General features: G+C 51.8%; 1 protein-coding gene across 6 annotated transcripts; it reads left to right on the top strand.

Moving 5' to 3' along the window:
• Nucleotides 1-75: 75 nt before the first annotated feature.
• On the top strand, nucleotides 76-19,662 carry PLA2G15 (phospholipase A2 group XV). 6 transcript variants are annotated; one of them, XM_032591399.1, is made up of 9 exons: nucleotides 76-397; nucleotides 547-630; nucleotides 762-1,242; nucleotides 7,261-7,585; nucleotides 10,689-10,845; nucleotides 14,859-14,977; nucleotides 15,222-15,320; nucleotides 15,721-15,945; nucleotides 17,712-19,662. In XM_032591399.1, exons 4-9 carry the CDS (start codon nucleotides 7,468-7,470, stop codon nucleotides 18,221-18,223), a joined length of 1,230 nt encoding a protein of 409 aa, XP_032447290.1. In that variant the 5' UTR covers nucleotides 76-397; nucleotides 547-630; nucleotides 762-1,242; nucleotides 7,261-7,467; the 3' UTR covers nucleotides 18,224-19,662. The 6 variants fall into 6 exon arrangements, with proteins under 6 accessions (XP_032447290.1, XP_030155361.1, XP_032447289.1 ...); XM_030299501.1 differs by having other exon boundaries at nucleotides 547-1,242; XM_032591398.1 differs by lacking the exon at nucleotides 76-397 and having other exon boundaries at nucleotides 458-1,242.
• The last annotated feature ends 2,277 nt before the right edge of the window (nucleotides 19,663-21,939 follow it).

Below are 21,939 nucleotides of genomic sequence, written 5' to 3'. Positions count from 1 at the left end.
AGGGGCGGGGCGGCTACTGGCCCCCGCCCTCTCTGGGCGAGTTACCTGTCCTCCCCGCCGGCCACGTGACCGAGGGCGTCTTGGGGAACCGAGGGAGAAGGCTGCTAGAGCCTAACGCAGGGCAAGCGCGCTCTGACGCCGGGCCGGGATTCGCGCTCATGGCCCGGACTCCCGCTCCACCAGCGTGCCCTGCCTAACTACTGGGGCGATCTCATCTTCCTCCAAGTCCCTCCCCACCATGAGGCCTACGCCAAGAAAAATGCAAAGCCAAGGGCTTTCTGCAGTCCCTAAGGGTCACACGGGATTTGTGAAAATCACCAGAAGGCAGTCTAGGGGCTGTGGGGGTCACGACGGCCGGTCTGGGGATGGTAGAAGTCACCAAAGGTCAAAGAGGGCGGTGAGTTATTGGATATCACCCTTAGGCGTGGAGGGGGGGGGGAGTCACCATAAGCCAATGGGATTGGGGGGAGGGTCAGGGATCAACAAGGTCCTAAGAGCCACGGGGTCGAGAGACCAGAAGTCACAGGTCAGGGCTCGTCCACACAGGTGTGAAGACCTGGCCTTAGCCTGGCTCCAGGAAGTGCCTTCGATGCCAAAACCCAGTAGGAGGTGTGCAGGCCTCGGTACTTGGTAAGCAGAAAGCGCCCCGTTCCAACTCCAGAGAGCGCCACTGGGAGACGGGGCTAAGCCGGATGATCTGGGCCACGAGCCTCACCTCTACCCCAGGTGGAGACTCCAGCCTGTTTTCGTCGCCCTCCCAGCTTGACGACGGGCCTGTTGCCTGGAGATGTGAGCGCACTGGCCGTGTAATGGGGGCGTGAGCGCTGCAGATCCTGTCTCTTCTCCGTCCGAGACAAGCAAACCAATAAGGACCGTCGCGCGTGGAGGGCTCCCAACACCCTTTCGCCCGATTGTGCTTAGTGAGGCTCCTTTACGGCGCGTTTCCAGACCGCTCCGGACTACCCTAAGTTCTCCCATTTATATGACTGAGAAACTGAAGAGTCCGGCGGGAAGAAGGGACGTGGGATTGTCAAGCCCGCGCCAAAACTGAGGCGAGAGCCGCGCCTCGCGCTTTCGTAAGGGCTGGGCTCTGCGTGGACCTTCGGACGACGGAGAGAGCCCAGGGTGGAGGGGGCGCTTCCGAGACCTTGACCACTGAACCCACACTTCAACGCGTCCCTACTTAACAGATAAAGAGACTGAGGTGTCCAGTACGGAAGTGACTCGCGCCGGGACTCGGCGGTATGGAGGGAGTGGGAAGTAGACAGGTATTCCAGCCTCTAGGGGCTACGGGCGATTAGTGCTTCCCCCTGGTTTGGGCAGGTATCCGCCCCTTTGGGGACCGCCCACTCGGGCGCCTGCCCGCTGGTCCCCACTGGCGGAAACGCTAGGCCAATCAGGCCCTGGGGGAGGGGGAAACGTCGCTCTTCGGGTCCTGCACCCTTTTAGATAAGCCTGGAATGTCAAATATTTGTTCTCCGGGCAGGGCCCAACAACGAAGTAAGGCTCCTCCCGTACCCTTCCTGGAGCGCGCCTGCGCCAGGCGGAGTTGGGGCTTCCTCTATCCAAGCCTTTGCAGTAAACTCTTCACCCCAGCGGCACTCCTAAACTCCCTTGAGGTACATTGTTCCTTGTCGGGCTCCTGTCTCCCGGAGTCACCACCCTGCCATCTGGGTGCTTACTTGATCTCGGTCTGACCCTTCCTGGCGCCCCCATCCGTTCAACCTTCGCGCTAGGCCTTTCCGTATTTTTCCTTCTGCGTGGGTCTCGACGTCGCCAGCTCCTCAGAGAAGCCACCCTCTTGAAATAACTTGTCCTTGGGGCACCTGGGTGGCTTAGTCGGCTAAGCTTCCGACTTCGGCTCAGGTCATGATTTCACGGTTCGTGGGTTCGAGCCCCATGTTGAGTTCTGTGCTGACAGCTCAGAGCCTGGAGCCTGCTTCAGATTCTGTGTCTCCCTGTCTCTCTGCCCCTCCCCCTGCGCTCGCGCGCGCTCTCTCTTTCTCTCTCTCTCTCTCTCTCTCTCAAAAATAAATAAACATTAAAAAAAAAAAAGAAAAAAAAAAAAGAAGTAACTTGTCCAGTGTGGCAGCTCTATCCGTCCTGTCAGGGTGGGGCGGCTCCCCTAAGCTCTTGCGCGCCCATCCGCCCACGCCCTCCTGCATGACAATTTATAGTGCTTGGACTCTTCTTGAAAAACTAAATTCTTGGGGCGCCTGGGTGGCGCAGTCGGTTAAGCGGCCGACTTCAGCCAGGTCACGATCTCGCGGTCCGTGAGTTCGAGCCCCGCGTCGGGCTCTGGGCTGATGGCTCGGAGCCTGGAGCCTGTTTCCGATGCTGTGTCTCCCTCTCTCTCTGCCCCTCCCCCGTTCATGCTCTGTCTCGCTCTGTCCCAAAAATAAATAAACGTTGAAAAAAAAAAAAAAAAAAAATTAAAAAAAAAAAAAAAAAAAAAAAAAAAAAAAAAAGAAAAACTAAAAACTAAATTCTTTAAAATAACGTTAGAGCCCCTGCGTTGCTGAGCTCCTTTACTTATCTTCAGATGGGTCCTCCCAGATCATACCACTAATAGTAAACAACCTTCACTCCTTTCCCCCAACACTAAAGTAACTTCTAACACAATAGAACGTTCATTGATTGTCTCCCTACATCACCCCCACCCAAACATCAGATCCTAAAGGACAGGCTCATCCTCAGTGCCTATCAGTGCACCTGGCACATAGTACTTGCTCAAGACAATGAATGAATAAATAGTTGTCTAAGTGCTTTGCACCTTTAGCCTTTGGCTATTTCAGAACTAGTAACCTTGCCTGGGGATAAGGGGTTTTTCCTCGAGAGTCTTATCTGTGTGTGCTATTTCCTCTCCTACCAACCCAACCCTTGCCCTAGTTAACCCGTGCTCTTCCTCCAGATTTTCTCCTCTCACGTCCCCTACCCTCTATAGCAGGGTCCCCCCACTGTAGTTTGAGATTTCTGTATTTCACTGGGAATGTCTCCCATCCCAACCCAGCTACTAGAGTTCATGAATCGTTAGTGAATGAACTGGAAATCAGGTGGGTGAAAAGGGTAAGGCTCCGATGGTCCAGCCTATTGCATTTCCCAAACTGTAATCCAGGTACTTGGGGGCAAGGAACTTGGTCCTGTGAGCTAGACCACAAGCTTGTGGAATCCCATCCTTACCTTGGCTCTTTGAGGCCTGCTACAAAGGCCAGTGGCACTCCAGCCTTTGGGACGTGAAAGTTGGGACAGATACAGAGTGGAGATCCTTACATGGGACCGGGAGTGTGACCATCCTTGTGGACCTACAGGGTGTCTAGAAGTGGTGTAAAAGCACCCTACTCTCACTCTCTCTCTCTCTCTCTCTCTCTCTCTCTCCCCCAAGCCAGAAAATATCCCACTGCAGGAGACGATTCCTTTTTTTAAAGATTGTATTTTTAAGTAATCTCTACACTCAAAATGGGGCTGCAACTCACAACCTCAGATCAAGAATCACATGCTCTACTGACTGAGCCAGCCAGGCACCCCTCTAGGAAGGATTCTACAGTGGGGTGCCTTGTGGTATCCACAGAGGCGATCCACACTCCCAAGCTCAGGCCCATCCCCACCCTCCGCAGCCCCTTGGCCGGCAATTGGGTCAATCGCTACTACCCTTTCTTATCTCCTGGGTCTCCAGGGTAGCCAGTGCATTGCCCCTCCATACAGGTTCCCAGCTACGCGCCTTTGCCATATAGCTGTTGAGTACCCACCAGAGGGCGCACTGACTCTGTCCCCTGAACAAGGTGTTGCGGCTGGAAGGAGGATCTTCCACTGGAGAGCTCCACCTAGGGCAATGCTCCAGGAGAGAAGTGAAAAGGGAAGACCCTTGATCCTGCCTCCCTCCAGCTTGAGCATCTTTGTGGCTCCGGGCTTCCTGGACATACACCAAGTTGTTAAGCTTGGTTTTCAGAACCCTCAACCTCTCTTCCACTCCCACCCACCACATACCCCAGACACAGTGTGATTGTTCAGGTCTTCAGGCTGCTGCACATACTAAGCTCCCTGTCTGGACCACCCACCTACCTACTCCTATTGTTTTCCTGGCAAATTCTTACTTATCCTTCAAAACCCATCTCTAATAATTCTTCCTCCAGGCAACATTCTTTGATGCCTAAGCCAGGTTAGACACCCTGTTCTGGGCCCCTGTTCAGAACCCCCGAGTCTGGCCTCTCATGACCTCAGAGAGGCACTAGGAGCAGAAGAATAAGAGCCTCATGAGCCATGAGCTTTAAGGGAGAATCAGTTGGCCTTCAAATGGGCTCAGCTCAGAAGCCCTGATCTTGGTTGGGTTGCCCTAAGCCCAGGCACACACCTGGTCTAGATAGGGGAGCTTGGAACTTGGGTGAGCAAGAGGGAATGCAAAGGGCCCAGTAAAAGAGAAAAGGCAAAGGCTGTTGGCTGGATTCTCTCCTGAGAAAGATACCACACCTGACCTGACTCCCCAGTCTCTGGGCTTATTCCCACATCTGGCCTTTGCCCAGAGTGTTCTCCACAGGAATATTATCCTTCTTTCCCAATATTTTCCAGAATTCACATCCAGCCCTGTGGACCTCTCAGTTCCTTCTCTCCTCCAGGTCTGACTGGCACTAGGACCATATCCTGGAAGGGGGAAGGGTTAGAGAAGGCGGGGGGGGGGGGGGGGGGGTGTATCACTCATCCATTAAATATATGTTAAGCACCTGCTGTGTGCCTGGGACTGTGCTGGTGGTAACTAGTAACCAAAGAAGGCAATAGCCCCAGTAATGGGCAGGTGAGGGGCTTGCTCTTCCGGTGATTATATTCTGATAGGAGCCAAGTAGAGCCTGCTTCAGAGTCAATCAATGGTCATGTCTGGGCTGAGACCTAAATACAGAGCTCAATTAAGTCCCCCAAAATGGGGGCTGCAGAGTGATCCCAATGCAACAAGTGCAGAAGTCCTGAGGGAGAATGAGGTTATTTTTTTTTTCAAAACTGCATTTATTGTCATATGCATAAAAGCAAATGGCGAAGCATGCTGAAACATCTTGCATTAAGCCCCAGTCTTGACTGCCATGGGGTAAAGAACACTAGATTTTCAAAACTAAATAAGCAAGTATGTAAATATGCTTACATCTTAAAATTAATTCATGTAATGTTTCTTGCTAGCTCACCCATAAGCTGACAGTTGGAACAGTTTGCTGTATAAAACTGAAGTGTACAGCATCACACTAACATTTGTATCATTCATCTACTTTAGGAAATAGTTTCTGAATTCTTTCCCCTTTTATACTGTATCAGTAAGGCAAAAAACAAACCTTTGAAGCCATAAAAAAAAAATCTTTACCCAAATAACTATTGGTAACTTGAGGGATTTTTCAGTTGTCTTACGCAAGGATGAATAGATCCAACGAGCTATTGAAGCTGGAGATGAGGGATCTGGGAGAGAGGGGAGGTGGAAGTTGGGGGAAAAGGTCAGAGTCCCCTGCAGGGTCCTCACTCACTATGACTGAGATGCATATGATGCATGCAGTAGGAGGATTATGTGTGGGGTTAGGCAGACAGTGATGGACCCGATTTAATGTTTAATGATGACAACCTGACACAGGGAGAGAAATCCATAGGAATAAGGGCATAAATTGGGATATCAGCAAGGAGGCTACTTTGGGGGTGAGTTTGGCATTGGGAAGGTAGAGCTGGCAAGACTTGGTGACCACCTGGTTGTGGGTCTGAGAATCAGGGAAGTATCTAGAGTCCAGGATGAACCCAGCTCTGCAGCCAGGAGGTTCATGTGGATGACAGGGTCATTGTGAGAAAGGGAGACCCTTACCTTCTGACTCCTCTCCTCTCCACAGTGCCAGCACAGATCATTGTGACTAGGCCTTAACATCCTCTCCCCGATGGCCATGGTTCCTATCATCTGCAAGGCCTGTGGGACTGGGGCACCACGGAACTGCTCCAGAGGACAGGGCCACCCTGTGAAGGGTCCATGGTCACCTGAGGCTGCTGGGTTGACAAGACATTCAGACTATCCAAAGTCCAAAGCAACTCAGGCCATCCTGATGCCTACCCTCCCTTCACTTAACTCTTGGCTGTGGACTCTTGCCTGTCCCTAGTACTGACAAAATCATCTCTATGGTCTCCCACCGTGGGCCTGCAACAGATTGGTCCTTGGCAACCCCTCTTCTGGGTTCTAGGATGGAGGGAGGCAGAAGTTTTGGGTCCTTGCCAGGGCCTAAGGTGGGAGATAGGTGGACCTTAAAAGAGTAAGCTACTCTAGGGCCACCTGGGTGGCTTAGCTGATTGAGCATCCGCCTCCGCTTCAGGTCATGATTTCACCATTCACCGACTTCAGCTCAGGTTATGATTTCGCAGTTTGTGAGTTCAAGCCCCACATTGGGCTCACTGCTGTCAGCGCAGAGCCTGCTGCAGATCCTCTGTTCCCCTTTTTCTCCCTCTGTCCAACTTGTGCAATCTCTCTCTCAAAAATAAATTAAAAACATTAAAAAAAAAAAAAGTAAGGTACTCCAACCACCAATGTTATAAGAACACAGAAGGGCAGGCCAAAATGGTGACTACTAGCAGCACTCTGAAAGGCTAGAAAGTGTTGCCATTGACCAAGAGGAAGGAAGGAAGGAATGGGTGGGCTAGAGGTCTTGAGACCAGCCAGGGGATGATCAGGGTGTTGTCTAACCCTCAGGAGGAGGTGTGTGGAGGATCAAGACTTCCAGTTTCCAAACATGCTGGTCTCCCTATCATAGGGTGACCCATGGTGCTGGCCGTATTGCCAGCCCTCGGATCTACCCACTCTGTTCACCTCTGATTCCTCTAGCAGGGAGCCTCTGCCCTCTCTGGATCCCCAGTTTGCCTGGGATGGGAGGTGGACTCCGAAGTCCCTGCCCTGCTCTGCTGGGAAATTTGCTGATGGGCCATGGTGCAAGGTTGAGGTTCAAACCCACTTTCAACTGGGCGCGAGTACCGCTCAGTCTGATGTTGTGGCTCCATACTGCGCGCAACTAAAACAGGAGGGGAGCCCTCTCACTCGGAAACGAAACACATTGACCTAGCCTCGACCTGTCCTGCCCCTATTCCTACACCCTGGACAGACGCAGGGGGGTCCCTGAACCCGTTGCCTGAACCCAGGTGACATCGGAACAGGGTGTATAGAATCGGTGTAGGGTTTGCACAAAGGTCCTGGTCAGCTCCCGGTCCCCTAAGGCCCAAGAACTTTCCGAGACTCACTTCTCCCCTTCTTCTTGCTCTGACCAGGGTTTCTCAGCAGCTGCAAGCACTGGACCCTGAGTCCTCCCTCGGCCCAGCCCGTTCCAGATCCCAAAGCAGGGACGCACCAGGAATCGGGCTGCGCAGCGTGGATTGTGGACACTCAAAGCTGTGCTGGGTCTCCAGCAGCGGCGAGTTGGGTGCGACCGGTCGGGGACTCAGGGCAGAGAAGCCAGGCTGAGCCCGGATCGATCGATGCGCTCGGCGCGCAGCAAGGTCCAAGGAGCTGGCAGGGGATCCGCAGGGGCGAGGCAGCGAGCTCCAAACGGGAGGGACGTGTCTGGCGGCGAGTTCCTATTGGCAGGCCGTTTGGGTAAGATGGATCCTGATTGGCCCGGCGGCTGTGGTCTACTGTGGGCGGGGGGGTTAAGCTCTTCGCCGCAGCCCCGGCCTAGGCGCCCTCCTAGGGCGCTGAATCCGCACCTTGGATCTGTAGCGGCCGTGGCACGCAATGGGTCTTCGCCTCTGTCCCTACTCTGCGGCGCTGCTCCTGGGTGGCCTCCTGTTCCTCCTGCTGCTCGTAGCCCCGGCGCTCCCGGTCGGACGTCCCCCTCCTGTGGTGCTGGGTGAGGCGCGCGTACAGTCGTGGGTCCGTTTGCTCGTGCATCCGGCAGGACGGGGTGCGGGGCGGAGCCGTCTTCCAGATCTGCTGTGCTCTAAGCGTGCGGTGGGGGAGCATATGACTGTCTGTCTTGTCACCTGGTTCGGTCCGTCCACCTCTCGCCATGCTGGGCGCGGGTGTGGTCGACCTCTCTTCACCTTCCCCTGTAGAATATGGGGTAAATGGGAGGGCTGCTGTTGTGTTGTCTATCAGTATTGCTATCTACGTCATTCCCAAGCTTTGCCTCGCTTTATGTCCATTTTTTAGCTGGAGAGACCGAGATCCTTTGGCCCCACTCCTGAGGGTCGGCGGGGGGATAGGGTGTTCTCGGAGTTGGTCTCCAGGGTCCTCAATTGTTGATTTGGGCATGGCTAGGAGGCTGTCTCTCTCGACTCTTCCAGCCACATGTGTTTCAGGAGGCATTATTGAAAGGAAGCTTTTGGGGGAAAGAATGACTCTCCTATCCTGCCACTAAGACACCCCCCTCCCCAACTTACCAAATGGGTGGCATTGGCCTGAGGGAGGAGGCCTAAGGGAACCTGAGGATGGCTAAAGACAGAGGTAAGGGTTGGGACAATGGCTACGAACAGATGTCAGGGAGCATCTTACCCTTTCCAGACCAATTTGGACTGGGCTATGTTGGGTCTAGGTGACCTTCCTGGCCAACCCCTTGGCCCTGGCCCCCGTAATTATACAGGAACCACCGTGTTTCCTTGTGGTGGTGGGCAGAGATGAGATTTCTCTGTCTTGGGGGCCTCATTCAATGCCTCATTCAAGCACTGAGTTGGTGGCCAGCTAGGATTCATAAGGGCAGAGACATGCTGAGGTATATGTTACATACTGAGTGTGCTGCAGCATGACCCCCATGTTCTTTCTGATGGGGGTATTTTAATGGGGGTGATGCAGATCACAGAAGGGTAGGGTTGGCTGACAATGTGGTCCCTGGGGGTTCCCACCGGGAGTTCTAGGCCAGGAAATACTCCAGGGGGATGCTGGGTTCAGGTTCACCATGGGATTTGGGCAGACTAGGCCCTGTGTTCCCTAAGTTTACAGGGATCCCTAGAGATGAGGTCTGTATTGGGTAAGCACAAAGAGTCTCCCAATCCAGTTAGGGAAGGCTGCCTGGAGAATGTGGCTATAGGTGAGGCCAGGAGAGAGGAAATTACAGGCAGAGGAAATTACATCTCAGAGGGAGAGAGGTAAGCAATCCAGGATGTCTGGAATGGAGTTAGGGGAGGAGTGAATTGTGCAGGGCTTGTGACTGGTTGGCTCATCTAGACTTTATCCTGTAAGCACACAAGAAGTCATGGGTAGGCCTAAGGAGTTCTGAGTATGAAGGGTGTGACATCGGGAAATGTGTGGTCCCTGATGGGGTCCCTGATGTGTGGCAGCCTTTTTGCTTGGATTGATGCTAACTATACTCAATTCATTCAGTTCAGTTCTTGCTTATCCTAGGTCACAGCAGAGGAGCCTTACGCCACAGCCAGAGTCACAGAATCCTAATCTGCCCAGCTTCTCAGAGAGTGAAGCTGTTGGCATTAATCCTGGGAAACCCCATGGTGGGCAGTGGAGGAGCTGTTCCTGGACACACAGCAGGGACCATCAGAGGATCAGCCTCCAAGGGTGACCACCTTCTATGAGTGAGACCCAAATTGGTGGTAGAGACCAAAGAAGTGATACAGAAGACTCTGGGCTGGTGGAGGACTGTAACAAGTCATATCTACCCCAACCTCAGTCTCCTCATCTGTAAAGTGAGCATAGTAAGGATGTTCTTTCCCAGCGTTATTTGAGGTGAAAGTTATATGGATGTCTTTTGTCCTAGTTTTAGGCAAAAATGGGCTTAGGAAATGACCACTGCTATTTTTAGAGGCCACACAGCCTATCCAGGACAAAGAGCATTCAGGCACAGCAAATCTGGTGACTTCCTCCTTTAGCCATTTCCTCTTTGCTGGAGACAGTGACCAAGGTCTCTGCACTGTCATGCTGAGGACTCCCCATTTCTGCATCTGTGTTGTTAAGGGAGGTGAACGCAGGTGAACTGGAGGTTAAGGGAAGTGAACTGCATCTCATGGTTGTCCTGAGGACACTGTGAGATGATGCAAAGGGAGGGCATGCCCTGTGCAGGGCTAGGTTTGTAGAACCCAAAGAATGCCCAGGAGAGCCAAGAGCTGATGGTTCACTCAGTCATCATGGATCCTAAATGGTGATATGTTTGGAAGATGCAAGAGCATGGCATGTAGAACCAAGTGAGGCCTGAAAGGTCAATGGGAACAATATTCTGGGAAGGGCCTTGAATGTTGGGTGATGAAGCCATGGGGATGGGTTTGAGTGTCACAAGGGCCTGAGGGCTCTGTGTGTATAGACTGACTAGACTGGCTTGGGCAGAGAGAAGTTATCCTTGGGCCTTGTCACACCCTCCCCTACCTGGCTGTGGCTGGACTGTTGTGTTGTTTCAGGGTAGCCATCTCTGACACAGGGTCCAGGTGTGCTGAGAGCCTAGGGCCCTCCAGATGATCTGCCCTCTGGAAGATTACTGGGCTCTCAAGAGGTTGGCAGGTACCATTATGAACTTCTCTCAACTGTGTTTCTGTTCATTGCCACCCCCGTCCACAAGCCTGTCCTAGAGTGCCTTCTCTGGATTCAGTTTTGGCTAGTTAAGTGGCCCAGTGCTTTGTCCTGTTTGCCATTCCTTTGAATAAACAAGGGCCTACTCTGTAGCCTGGGACAGCTATAGTAGGAGGCCTTTGGGTTCAAGTCTCAAGGATCTCCAGCCTACCGGTCCAGGGCCTCATGACTGTTCTGTGTCCCCCTGCAGTGCCTGGTGATTTGGGCAACCAGCTGGAGGCAAAGCTGGACAAGCCAACAGTCGTACACTACCTCTGCTCCAAGAGGACGGACAGCTACTTCACCCTCTGGCTGAACCTCGAGCTGCTGCTACCTGTCATCATTGACTGCTGGATCGACAACATCAGGTGGGGGCTGGGGCACAGATGGGGTGCTGCTCACCGAGCCTCAAGAAATTTCTAGAACCTATTTCTGTCTCATCCCTGCTTCAACAGACCCTGAGGTCACTGACCTCTTGCCCTTCTCATTTCCCCTGTCTAGTCAGCACCACTTCTGCACTCTCGGAGACAGAACTTTCTTCCTCCCTTTCTTGCAGCTCTTGGCTCTACTCTGTCTAGTTCATGCCTTGTGCTTTACACCCTATGCATGGATTCTTTTTTTTTTTTTTTTTAAGATTTTAATTAATTAATTAACTGACTGATTGATTTTTAAATTTCCATCCAAGTTAGTTAGCATATAGTGCAACAATGATTTCAGGAGTAGATTCCTTAATGCCCCTTAGCCATTTAGCCCATCCCCCCTCCCACAACCCCTCCAGTAACCCTCTGTTTGTTCTCTGTATTTAAGAGTGTCTTATGTTTTGTCCCCCTCCCTGTTTTTATATTATTTTTGCTTCTCTTCCCTTATGTTCATCTGTTTTGTATCTTAAATTCCTCATATGAGTGAAGTCATATGATATTTGTCTTTCTCTAACTGACTAATTTCACTTAGCATAATACTCTCTAGTTCCATGCACATAGTTGCAAATGGCAAGATTTCATTCTTTTTGATTGCTGATAATACTCCATTGTATATATACTCACCAATTCTCCTTTATCCATTCATCCATCGATGGACATTTGGGCTGTTTCCATACTTTGACTATTGTGAATAGCACTGCTATAAACATTGGGGTGCACGTGCCCCTTCGAAACAGCACACCTGTATCCCTGGGATAAATACCTTGTAGTGCAACTGCTGGGTCATAAGGTAGTTCTATTTTTAATTTTTTGAGGAACCTCCATACTGTTTCCGGAGTGACTGCACCAGTTTGCATTCCCACCAGCAGTGCAAAAGAGATCCTCTTTCTCTGCATCCTCATCAACATTTGTTGTTGCCTCAGTTGTTAATGTTAGCCATTGTGACAGGTGTGAAGTGGTATCTCATTGTGGTTTTGATTTGTATTTCCCGGATGATGATGATGTTGAGCATTTTTTCATGTATCTGTCAGCCATCTGGGTGTCTTCTTTGGAGAAGTGTCTATTCATGTCTTGCCCATTTCTTCACTGGATTATTTGTTTTTTGAGTGTTGAGTTTGACAGGTTCTGTATAGATTTTGGATATTCACCCTTATCTGATATGTCATTTGCAAATATCTTCTCCCATTCTGTCAGTTGCCTTTTAGTCTTTCTGATTGTTTCCTTCGCTGTGCAGAAGCTTTTTGTTTCGATGAGGTACCAATAGTTCATTTTTGATTTTGTTTCCCTTGCCTCTGGAGAGGTGTTGAGTAAGATGTTGCTGTGGCCAAGGTCAGAGAGGTTTTTACCTGCTTTCTCCTTTAGGATTTTGATGGCTTCCTGTCTTACATTTAGGTCTTTCATCCACTTTGAGTTTATTTTTATGTATGGTGTAAGAAAGTGGTCCAGGTTCATTTTTCTGCATGTCGCTGTCCAGTTTTCCCAGCACCTTTTGCTGAAGAGACTGTCTTTATTCCATGGATATTCTTTCCTGCTTTGTCAAAGATTAGTTGGCCAGAAGATTTTACTTATTTTTTTTATTTATTATTTTTGAGAGAGTGAGCAGGGAAAGAGCTGAGAGAGGTGGGGGGGCGGGGACAGAGGATCCAAAAGAGTCTCTGTGCTGACAGCAGAGAGCCTGATGTGGGGCCTGAACCCATGAACTGTGAGATCAAGACCGGAGCCGAAGCTGGACGCACAACCAACTGAGCCACCCAGGCATCCCAGAAGATTTTATTTTTAAATAATCTCTACATCCAACGTAGGGCTCAAACTCACAACCTTGATATAAAAGTTGCATGCTCTACTGACTGAGCCAGCCAGGCACCCCCTTACATGTGGATTCTATGCTTCAGCCCCTATTCATAGCCTCAACGTGGCCTCCATCCCTTCCCTTGCCTCTGAGTTGACCACTCACTGGCCCCTCAACTTCTTGTTCCTCCTGGGACATACCATGTCTCCATGTCTTTATACTTTCAGCCTGGAATCTAGCTCTGTACCCTTTGCCTGATAAATTCCCTCCATTCACTCTTTAATTTTTTTTTTAATGTTTATTTGTTTTTAAGAGCGAGAAGGAGAGAGTGAGCAGGGGAGGGACAGAGAGAGAGAGAGAGAGAGAGACAGAGGATCCAAGCAGGTTCTGCACTGTCAGCACAGACCCTGATGTGGGGCTCAAACTCACAAACTTTGAGATCATGACCTGAGCTGAAGTCAGACACTTAACCGACTGAGCCACCCAGTTGCCCCCCATTCACCCTTTAAAACCTGAGCCTGGTCCCTCTGTAAAGTTTCCCCTGCCACTCCCCCAGAACTCTTTAACCTTTCCTTCTTCCATGCAACATGTCTATTCCCTTTAATCCTTATCAGTTGCCAAACTTTGTTTCCAAGGATGTTTCCCTGATAATAAAATAATACTGTATTGAAAATTATCACTTATTGAATATAGGCACAGCCTGTGCTACATACTTTCTTTCATTTAGTCTTACAGCAACCCTATGAAACAGGTACTGTTTTCAACCTTGTTTACAGATGAGGAAACCTGGAAGCTCAAAAAGGTTACAAAGTTGCCTAGGGTCACTCAGCTAATGAGTGGCAGAATCAAGATTTGAACCCAGAATTATGTGACCCCGAGCTAAGACAGCTCACTGAAGGCAGAGGTTGCATATCTCTTTTATCTTTTTTTTTTTTAATGTTTATTTATTTTTGAGAGAGAGATACAGAGACAGAGTGCAAGCAGCAGAGGGGCAGAGAAAGAAGGTATATTTCATTTATCTTTACAGCGGTAGAACCAGGAACAAATTGGTGCTCAGTAAATGTTTGAGCTGAATGGAGTCTCACAAATTAAAATTTTTTTTCTGGAGATATATTAGTTAGTTCTTCAGGTGGCTTGCCTTTCCCTGTTGTTTCTGATGCCTGCTTTGTTGACTCTTTCCTCTTTTGTATGTGATCAGGGTTATTTCTGGGCTGTTGATCTGCAATTCTATTTTTACACCAGAGACATGGTCTCAGGTACTGCCAATCGGAGGTGCAGGCTGATACTGAGAGTGGCTTGTCTACCTTCATGGGACATCTGACTTGTTTAGACTTTCATCTGGCACAGAGCTGCTTTGTCCTTGTAGAAAGTTTTCAACACTTTTCTGTAGGGATAATCTACAGATCACCTTAGAGAAAGTGGGCCCCCCGGACCTATTATTTAGGTCTATATTGGGTATCTTGGTCAGCTTTCTGTGGCTGATCTTATGGGGATTAGGACTCAGGACCACCAAGGACTTCAGGTCTAGCCACCTGTGTTTTCTTGGGCACATTTGCCTCCTTGGTATCAGGGAGGCCAGAACCAAGTTCCTGGCCTAGTACAAAGCTTTCCTTCTGTCTCCCACCACGCTGTCCCATCATTTTTCCAGACCTTGCCCACCCACCCACACAACAGCCACAGGTGTTCAGGCCCTAAGGTGGTGGTTTCTCTGTTTGGGTCTGTATGCTGCACTTACCATCTCCTTTGCCCTGTGATGTATTGTGGTGGGTGGTAGGAGCTAAATCCATGGAGATGGGGAATGGGAGCCTGTAAGATTAGGCTACCTGCCTTTTGGGTCAAGCATGATGTTGATGGCAGAGCCAGGCCTGGTACTTCCCTTTTCCAACCAAATCCAAGACCTGCATTCTGAGGTTGATGACATTGAGGAGAAGAAAATATTGCCTTGACAGGGGCCCTGGGTTTAATCTTTGGAATGAGTCTTGTTCGGGGTCCTCTGTTGGACTTGGTTACTCTGATTTGTGCTTTATAAAGTTTGTTACTTTTTATATACTTCTTATCAGACATGAGAATAGTAAGGGAGTGTGGCTTAGGATACAGGGAAGTATTAGGACACACCATGTTCAGTGTCATCTCTGGATCACCAGCTCAATATCCCCACCCCCACCCCCGACAGGCTGGTTTACAACAGAACATCCCGGGCCACCCAGTTTCCAGATGGTGTAGATGTGCGTGTTCCTGGCTTTGGGAAGACTTTCTCACTGGAGTTCCTGGACCCCAGCAGAAGCAGTGTGGGTATGTAGCCCTTCCTCATGCCCTCCAGGGAATGGGGCTGGAAGTTCTGTATTCCTAGAGTGGGAGGAATGCTATTAGTTTGAAATGAGCCTGTAAACTGTCTCTAATCAGTGTAGGCACAGAGCCTTATAGCACTCCTTCAGGGATCTTCCTACAGTAGATGTCACAGTCTCCTTGTTGGGTGTGGTGTGGGTGGCTGGCACTGGCTGTCCTTTCTACAATTCTCATACATTTCTGTCTACAGGTTCCTATTTCCATACCATGGTAGAGAGTCTTGTGGGCTGGGGCTACACACGGGGTGAGGATGTCCGGGGGGCCCCCTACGACTGGCGCCGAGCCCCAAGTAAGTGGTCACTCTTGCTTCCTCTCTGAGGTCTTAGGAGGTGGGGACGAGGAGGTCACAGCCCCCAGGGGCCCTGGGCTCTCCCCTGTCCCCCAGGGCCTCTGGTGTCTAGCCTAGCAGTCACAGCTACCACCACTGGTCAATCTGTCCTGTCCTTCTCCACCCCTCACCCTAGGATTTCTGGGCCTCTGAGCCCTGGGGAGAGATAATGAGGCTGGGGAGGGGGAAAGGACCTCCTACATTTCCTCCTTTCCTGGAAAAGGAGGGAAAACCAGACCACTCCCAGTTGGATTTTAGCATTTTCCCCACCCGCCTAGTCCTGGATCTGGCCTGAAAAACATTCAATGGTTCAGGCCCCAGGACCCTTCCTTCCTGACCACCGCCTGGCTCTGGCCTACAGATGAAAACGGGCCCTACTTCCTGGCTCTCCGGGAGATGATCGAGGAGATGCATCAGCTGTATGGGGGCCCTGTGGTGCTGGTTGCCCACAGCATGGGCAACATGTACACACTCTACTTTCTGCAGCGGCAGCCACAGGCCTGGAAGAACAAGTATATCCGTGCCTTTGTGGCACTGGGTGCGCCCTGGGGGGGCGTGGCCAAGACTTTGCGTGTCCTGGCCTCAGGTAAGACCCTGCCTGACCCAGTTTGGGGGGCTGATGTCAGGGATGGTGCCCTCTCTTTCCTTCTACAGTGTCCTCCTGGGCCACCCTCATGTCTCTTCTCCAGAGTGGGATGCTTTTTTAAACATCTCCTTTTCCAAAAGAGGATCTATCATTAATTAATTTCATCTCTCTAGTGGATGGCTCTTGTTATCTGTGTAAGTTTTTTTGCGGCATGTACACGGAGTGGCACAACTGTTGGTCACTCAGGTATTTGCTTGTGCACAGGTGTACACATGTACACTATGCTCTGGCCTGGCTGGCCTAACTTGGTTTGACCCAAAGTTATTTGAGGGAGCCTTCTCCCTTTCTCTTACCCTCGTCTTTCTTCTTCATGCCCACCTTTGCTCCAGGGAAGAAAGGTTGGAATCCAGTTTCCTGTTTATGAGTCATACATCCATCTGTGGCAGCAGGGAGCCTTTGTGGGTAACACAGGGAGGAAGCAGGTGCAGATTTCTTTGGGCCTGCTTGCCTGGCAGTTGGCAAAGTCACCTCCTTCCCTGTTTCTCCCCAATCCACCTGCCTTTTCAGGGCTATCAGAGCCTGCCAGCCATAGCCATGGGGCTTTCCTGCCTCTGCTAGGACTGGGACTGAACCCGTGGCCCCTCATTTTAGGAGCCACGAGCCACTATGCCAAGCGTCTGAGGAACTTTCTTCCTCATGTCATCAACACTGCCTGACCTACTTGCTGGACAACTGATGGTTGCAATCAGGTCAGACACAGTGCCTCTCCCGGTAGTGACCTTGGATTGGCTGGACAACGAGTCCGGATATAACAAGGACTCATGACAGCCATCTACTCTGTCCAACCTGGACCTAAAAGGACAGATGTGGGCCCGCGTGAATTTGAGACAGGGAACCGTGGTGAGGTTCAGGTCTCAGCCTTTCAGAGCTTCCCTGTGAGTCTCCTTAGATCTCTGCCTCAGATTCTGGGAAACTGTTCTGTCAGGTCCTGGCAGTCTGGATCAGGGGTAGGGTGGGGGGTGGGGTGGTAGTCATGGACCCCTAGCTAGGGGCTTTCCTTTCCTCAGGGGTCCTACAGCCAGATCTCACAAGGCAGAGCTGAAAGTCTGTTGGTCAGTCAGAAGGTGGGTTGATGGATGGCCAGGGTCCTGAATAGGTCAGAGGGCCCCTGTTTCCAAGTTCTGGCTCACTCCTCAGAGGCCTCCCTGGCTCTGTTTTGTTGGCATTCCTGTGTGAGAAGGACCCTCGCTCTGCCTGCAGCCTCCCCTCCTGCTGTGTCTCCCGAAGGCCTGGCTGCCCAGGTCAGTGACATGTAGGAGAGTGGGGTACGACCAGGGCTGGCTGGCTGCAGGTCTGAGCCTAGGAAAAGAAAAATGTTTTTGTAACTCAGTGTAAGAAAAGAGAAAGATGAATGTGTCCCTGGGCTGACAGCCTGCTGATTCACCTTCCACAAGGTCAGTGCCCACAAGCCTGGTAACAAATGCTCAGAGGAGGGTACTGTTTACACAATGAATCACCTTGTGGGTATGTGCTGCCTAAACCTCTGGTGAGGAAATGCAGAAGGAAAGAAACTAGTCATGGCGGTGTGCTTCCCAGATAGAGCAAAAATAAAGGGAACCGTGGGGGAGTTATAATGAGGACGACGGTGTAGAGGTGCTGGAGTGCTGACTGGGCCCCTGACTGGGGCCCAGCGGGGGGCCTGGTGGGGAGCCTGCTGCCCTGCCAGCTTGTCCTGAGCACAGACTGAGAAAGCCGTCTCCCTGCAGGAGACAACAATCGGATCCCAGTCATTGGGCCCCTGAAGATTCGGGAGCAGCAGCGGTCTGCCGTCTCCACCAGCTGGCTGCTGCCCTACAACTATACCTGGTCCCCTGAGAAGATCTTCGTGCGTACACCCACAGCCAACTACACGCTGCGGGACTACCGCCAGTTCTTCCAGGACATTGGCTTCAAAGATGGATGGCTCATGCGGCAGGACACGGAGGGGCTGGTCGAAGCCACAGTGCCCCCTGGCGTGCCGCTGCACTGCCTCTATGGCACTGGTGTCCCCACGCCAGACTCCTTCTACTATGAGAGCTTCCCAGACCGTGATCCCAAAATCTGCTTTGGTGATGGCGACGGCACTGTGAACTTGCAGAGCGCCCTGCAGTGCCAGGCCTGGCGCAGCCGCCAGGAGCACCAAGTGTCACTGCAGGCGCTCCCGGGCAGCGAGCACATCGAGATGCTGGCCAACGCCACTACCCTCGCCTATCTGAAACGTGTGCTTCTTGGGCCCTGATTCGATTCCTGTGCCAGGCAGGGCTGTGGGATGGCGTGGCCACACCTGCTTCTCTTGGCTACCGTGGCCCGTGAGGTTAGCAGTTTGTGACTGACTGTCTAATGTCCTCAGTCTGGGGTTGTGAAATATCTGCCATTGGGAAGTGCTGTTTCTTATCCTTTTCTCTGTGGATGTGAGGAAAGAAGAAATAGTCTGGACTCACTTGAGGGATCCTTGCTGAAAAGAATGCTGCTGCTGCTGCTGCTGCTGCTGCTGATGATGATGGAATTGCTGTGACCTCAGGACTGGCTCCGCAGGTGGACTGGCTGGCACCTGGCCTCAATCCTGGACTGAGGGGTCATTTGTTTCTCCTATCCCTGTGGCCTTTTCACATTTACCCACTGGGCCCTGGCCCCTTAGCCTTCCTGTGGGGGATATTACTGAGGTGTGGTTCCTGTCCCTAAAGGTCCCAGGGATGGTCTGGTCCCTAGGGGATCCTTCCCACACACTGGCCACAGGTAGGCTTGCTAGTGGCTGTGGGTGGCTGGAGCTGCTGGCTTCCCTGTGGCCTAGTTGCTCAGCAGCTTGACTGTGGCTTTCTGGAGGCAGCCTGGTTCCTCCTGCAGGCAGGGGCGAGTTGTGTTCTCCATGGTTCCCAGGTCCTGGGACATTCACTCCTACCTCCCTCACCTCCAAGAACAGCCTAGCTCAGGATTGGGCAGCATATGGCCCTCTAGTTCTTGGGGGCTGCGTTCCAGGAGCCTTGACTCCTGTGGTTGGGCTGTTACCCACAGTATTGATGCTGGCTCCCTTCCCTCTGGGAATGTGGTTCAAGGATGAGAGCAGGGCCAGTGCCATGGCCTTTTAGGTATTCATGAAGAAAGAGAACTCAAGGAAGCAGCTAAGGCAGCTCGGGTATCCCTGCTAAATCCACCACCACGTTGCCACCCAGCCCTAGGGTTTTTCTAGCACCCGTGTGGGCTGGTGCAGAGCTGAGAGGAGGTAGGACTCTTTCCCACTTTGCCCAGCACCTACTCCCACCAGGCAGCTCAGTGGTGTTTAGTCTGCAGAGACTAACCCAGAAGCTTGAGTCGCCCCTGAAAGAGCCAGGTGCCCTGGGGCTCCCCTGGTAATTTCCTTCCTTTCCAGAGGTGCTGCATGGATCTCCCTATAATAGCAGGGATGGAGAATCTGCATCTGCCTTGGTGGCAGTGATCTCCAAGTGGTCAATGGCTCTAGGCCAAGACTTGAGTCTAACCTCTAGGATGGGACCCCAGAGCCACAGTCAGGCTGGACTGTGCTGCTCTCCCACAAGATTTCTGTGGAGCTGGATTTTTTTGTATTGTGAACATACCCAGCATCTCTCTCCTTTTATTCCTGAGTGGTGTGCTCCATACTGGGGCTCTGAGCAGGCTGTACCTTGATTCTGGCAATAAAAATACTCTGGATGCTGTAAAGTGCCCTGGCTTAGAGTCTCTTCTGAGCATGAAAAGAGGGAGGTAATGGAGGGGTGGAGGGGTGAAGACGCTAGAGAGGTAGCGTCCTTCCTCCCTCTACTCCTGCTTGGTATATAAACCCCACATGCTGCCCCACAGCTGGGGGCTGAGGACGATCCTGCAGGTCACCCTGGCTGGACTCTCGTTCCCAGCCTTTTTGTCCTCTCTCATCTTTCAGGTCTCAGTGTCTTTTGACCCTAGAGTTCTTTTTAGGATGCCATCCTTCTTTGTTTCTTCAGTTTGCCCACTGTCTGTCCCTCTCTGGGGACAGAGACTGACAGAAGAGGAGAGACTAGGCTGAGACTAGGTGTGGACAGAGACAAGGAACAACACTGGGAACCAAGTGGAGATGGATAAAGACAGAGAAACAGAGCCAGAGACAGGGAAACATGCATAGGGATGGCATCCAAGCCTTAATTCTATGGTGCAGAGCCCAGAGTGGGGGTTGGCGGCAGTGGGGTGGTGAGAGCCCCAGTTCCTGCCCTGGGCCAGCCTGGGTTTCAGGCTTCAATACACCCTGGGCCACTAGAGGGCACTCTGAACCCTCTCACAGCACTATTTATTGGCAAAACCTGGAAGAAATGTGGCCCAAAGAGGGGGAAGGTGCCAAGGGATACACAGGTCCAGCTGTAATTGCTGGCCTTGGTGAAAGGATGACAACACAAAAGGTCCTTACCTCCAGGTCCTGCCCAGCCTGACTCCCAGCTCTGCCCTGACAGCCACCATCCCCTACTCCCCCTTGTGGTGGCCTTACAGCTGCCTACTCACCCCTGACCTGTTTCAGCCCCACTGCCATGTTCGATTTCACAGCTGCCGAGAGAGGGCATGGAGTCATAGCAGGCTATAGTTCACGCTACTGGGGTCCAAATCTGAGTTCTACCAGCTCCAGGCTACTACATACGGAGTCTCCCAACTTTTCTGAGCCTCAGCTTGCTTATCTGCAGAATGGGGCCGAATAAATGTATCCTGCAGGGTGGTCCTGAGGAACACTGATGGTGCTGGAGAACATCCAATTCGGTGTTTGGTGCATAATGGGCTTTCAGATGGTGAGTTGTTATAACTGGGTGTGAGCAGAGCCAGAGATCTGGATGCTGGCAGGTCATGTATGTGGCTGTTGCAAGGGTAAGTGGACTGGCTGCCACCGAGTGACACATATGAGCAGAGTTCTTACTTTGCCTGGCCAGAGAAGCAGACAGGGGACAAAGGGTCAGATTCTAAAGACTCCAAATATGCACATACTCTCATTCACACTAAAGGACGGTATTCCAAGCAGAGAGCACGAGGAGGGCAGTAGCAATGAGGGTCCTTCAAGGATCACTGTCTCAGGTCTATAGGAGAATGGAAGTGTTTTTAGGCAGAGGAGATACAGTCATTCCCATGTGTATTTTAGGAGCAATCCCTATCCTATGGGGATGGGTTAGAGGGAGCAGGGTAGGGATTGGGAGGCTACTATAACTGGGGAGAAGAAAACCATGAGAAAACCTGCAGGTCTTTGGGGGGCAGGAGGAGGAAGCTTCCAGGGTGCTGCCCATCTCTGGCTGCGTCATTGGGTGATGCAGAGCAGGAGATTGGGTATGGTCAGTCTCAAACTATAGGATGTGCAGGTGTAAACACGTGTCTGTGGGAAATGACTCCATGGCCCAGGAGAGAGCTATGGCTTGAGGTTGTGGACAGGAAGCTAAGGGGGAAGGCTCAGCTGTCCAAGAGGTCAGAGAGACCCTAGAAGAGCCCCAGAGCTACCAGAAGGAAAGGACCCCTAGAAGGAGATGGTGAAGCAGCAGCCGAGGTAGAGGAAGAGGATAGGAGGGTGCAGCTCCCCCAAGAGAGTGTCAGTAGGGTCAGACAAGATAAGGATCAAAAAATGTCCCCCAGCCTGAGCCCTAGGGAGGCGGGGGGTTGATTACAGAAGCCAGTTAGTGTCCGTGTGTTTGCTGACGGTTCGATGGACGGGAGCTGGGCTGAGCTAGGAGTTTGGGAGAAAACGTCTTGGGTCTGTGTCTTCCTAGGGTGCGTAGCGGAGGGGTTGGCTGAGAACGAGGTATGGAGGCTATCTAGCGCAACTTGTGTAAGCTGTATGGCCAACAGCCATAAAGGAACGGGCTGCGGGGGCCATTTAGAGCGAGGGTGGTTGGGCCCAGGTCACGGCCCGCCTGGGGACAGGCAGCCAAGTGCACGCAGACGTTGGGACGGCACACCGAGCAGGGCCTTCTGATCCCTGAGGCCGCCGCGATGCCCCCCAGG

Source organism: Lynx canadensis, chromosome E2 (assembly GCF_007474595.2).
Source record: "Lynx canadensis isolate LIC74 chromosome E2, mLynCan4.pri.v2, whole genome shotgun sequence".
Classification (NCBI taxonomy): Eukaryota; Metazoa; Chordata; class Mammalia; order Carnivora; family Felidae; genus Lynx; species Lynx canadensis.
This window is presented reverse-complemented; position numbering and strand designations above follow the sequence as displayed.

What these genes read in the sequence shown, in the direction of transcription:
- PLA2G15 (XM_032591399.1), top strand. Translation starts at nt 7,468, where the DNA reads ATGCGCTCGGCGCGCAGCAAGGTCCAAGGAGCTGGCAGGGGATCCGCA. An exon ending in TGCTGGATCGACAACATCAG is followed by an intron (nt 10,846 to 14,858) that starts GTGGGGGCTGGG and finishes CACCCCCGACAG; the next exon opens with GCTGGTTTACAACAGAACAT. An exon ending in CCCCAGCAGAAGCAGTGTGG is followed by an intron (nt 14,978 to 15,221) that starts GTATGTAGCCCT and finishes TTCTGTCTACAG; the next exon opens with GTTCCTATTTCCATACCATG.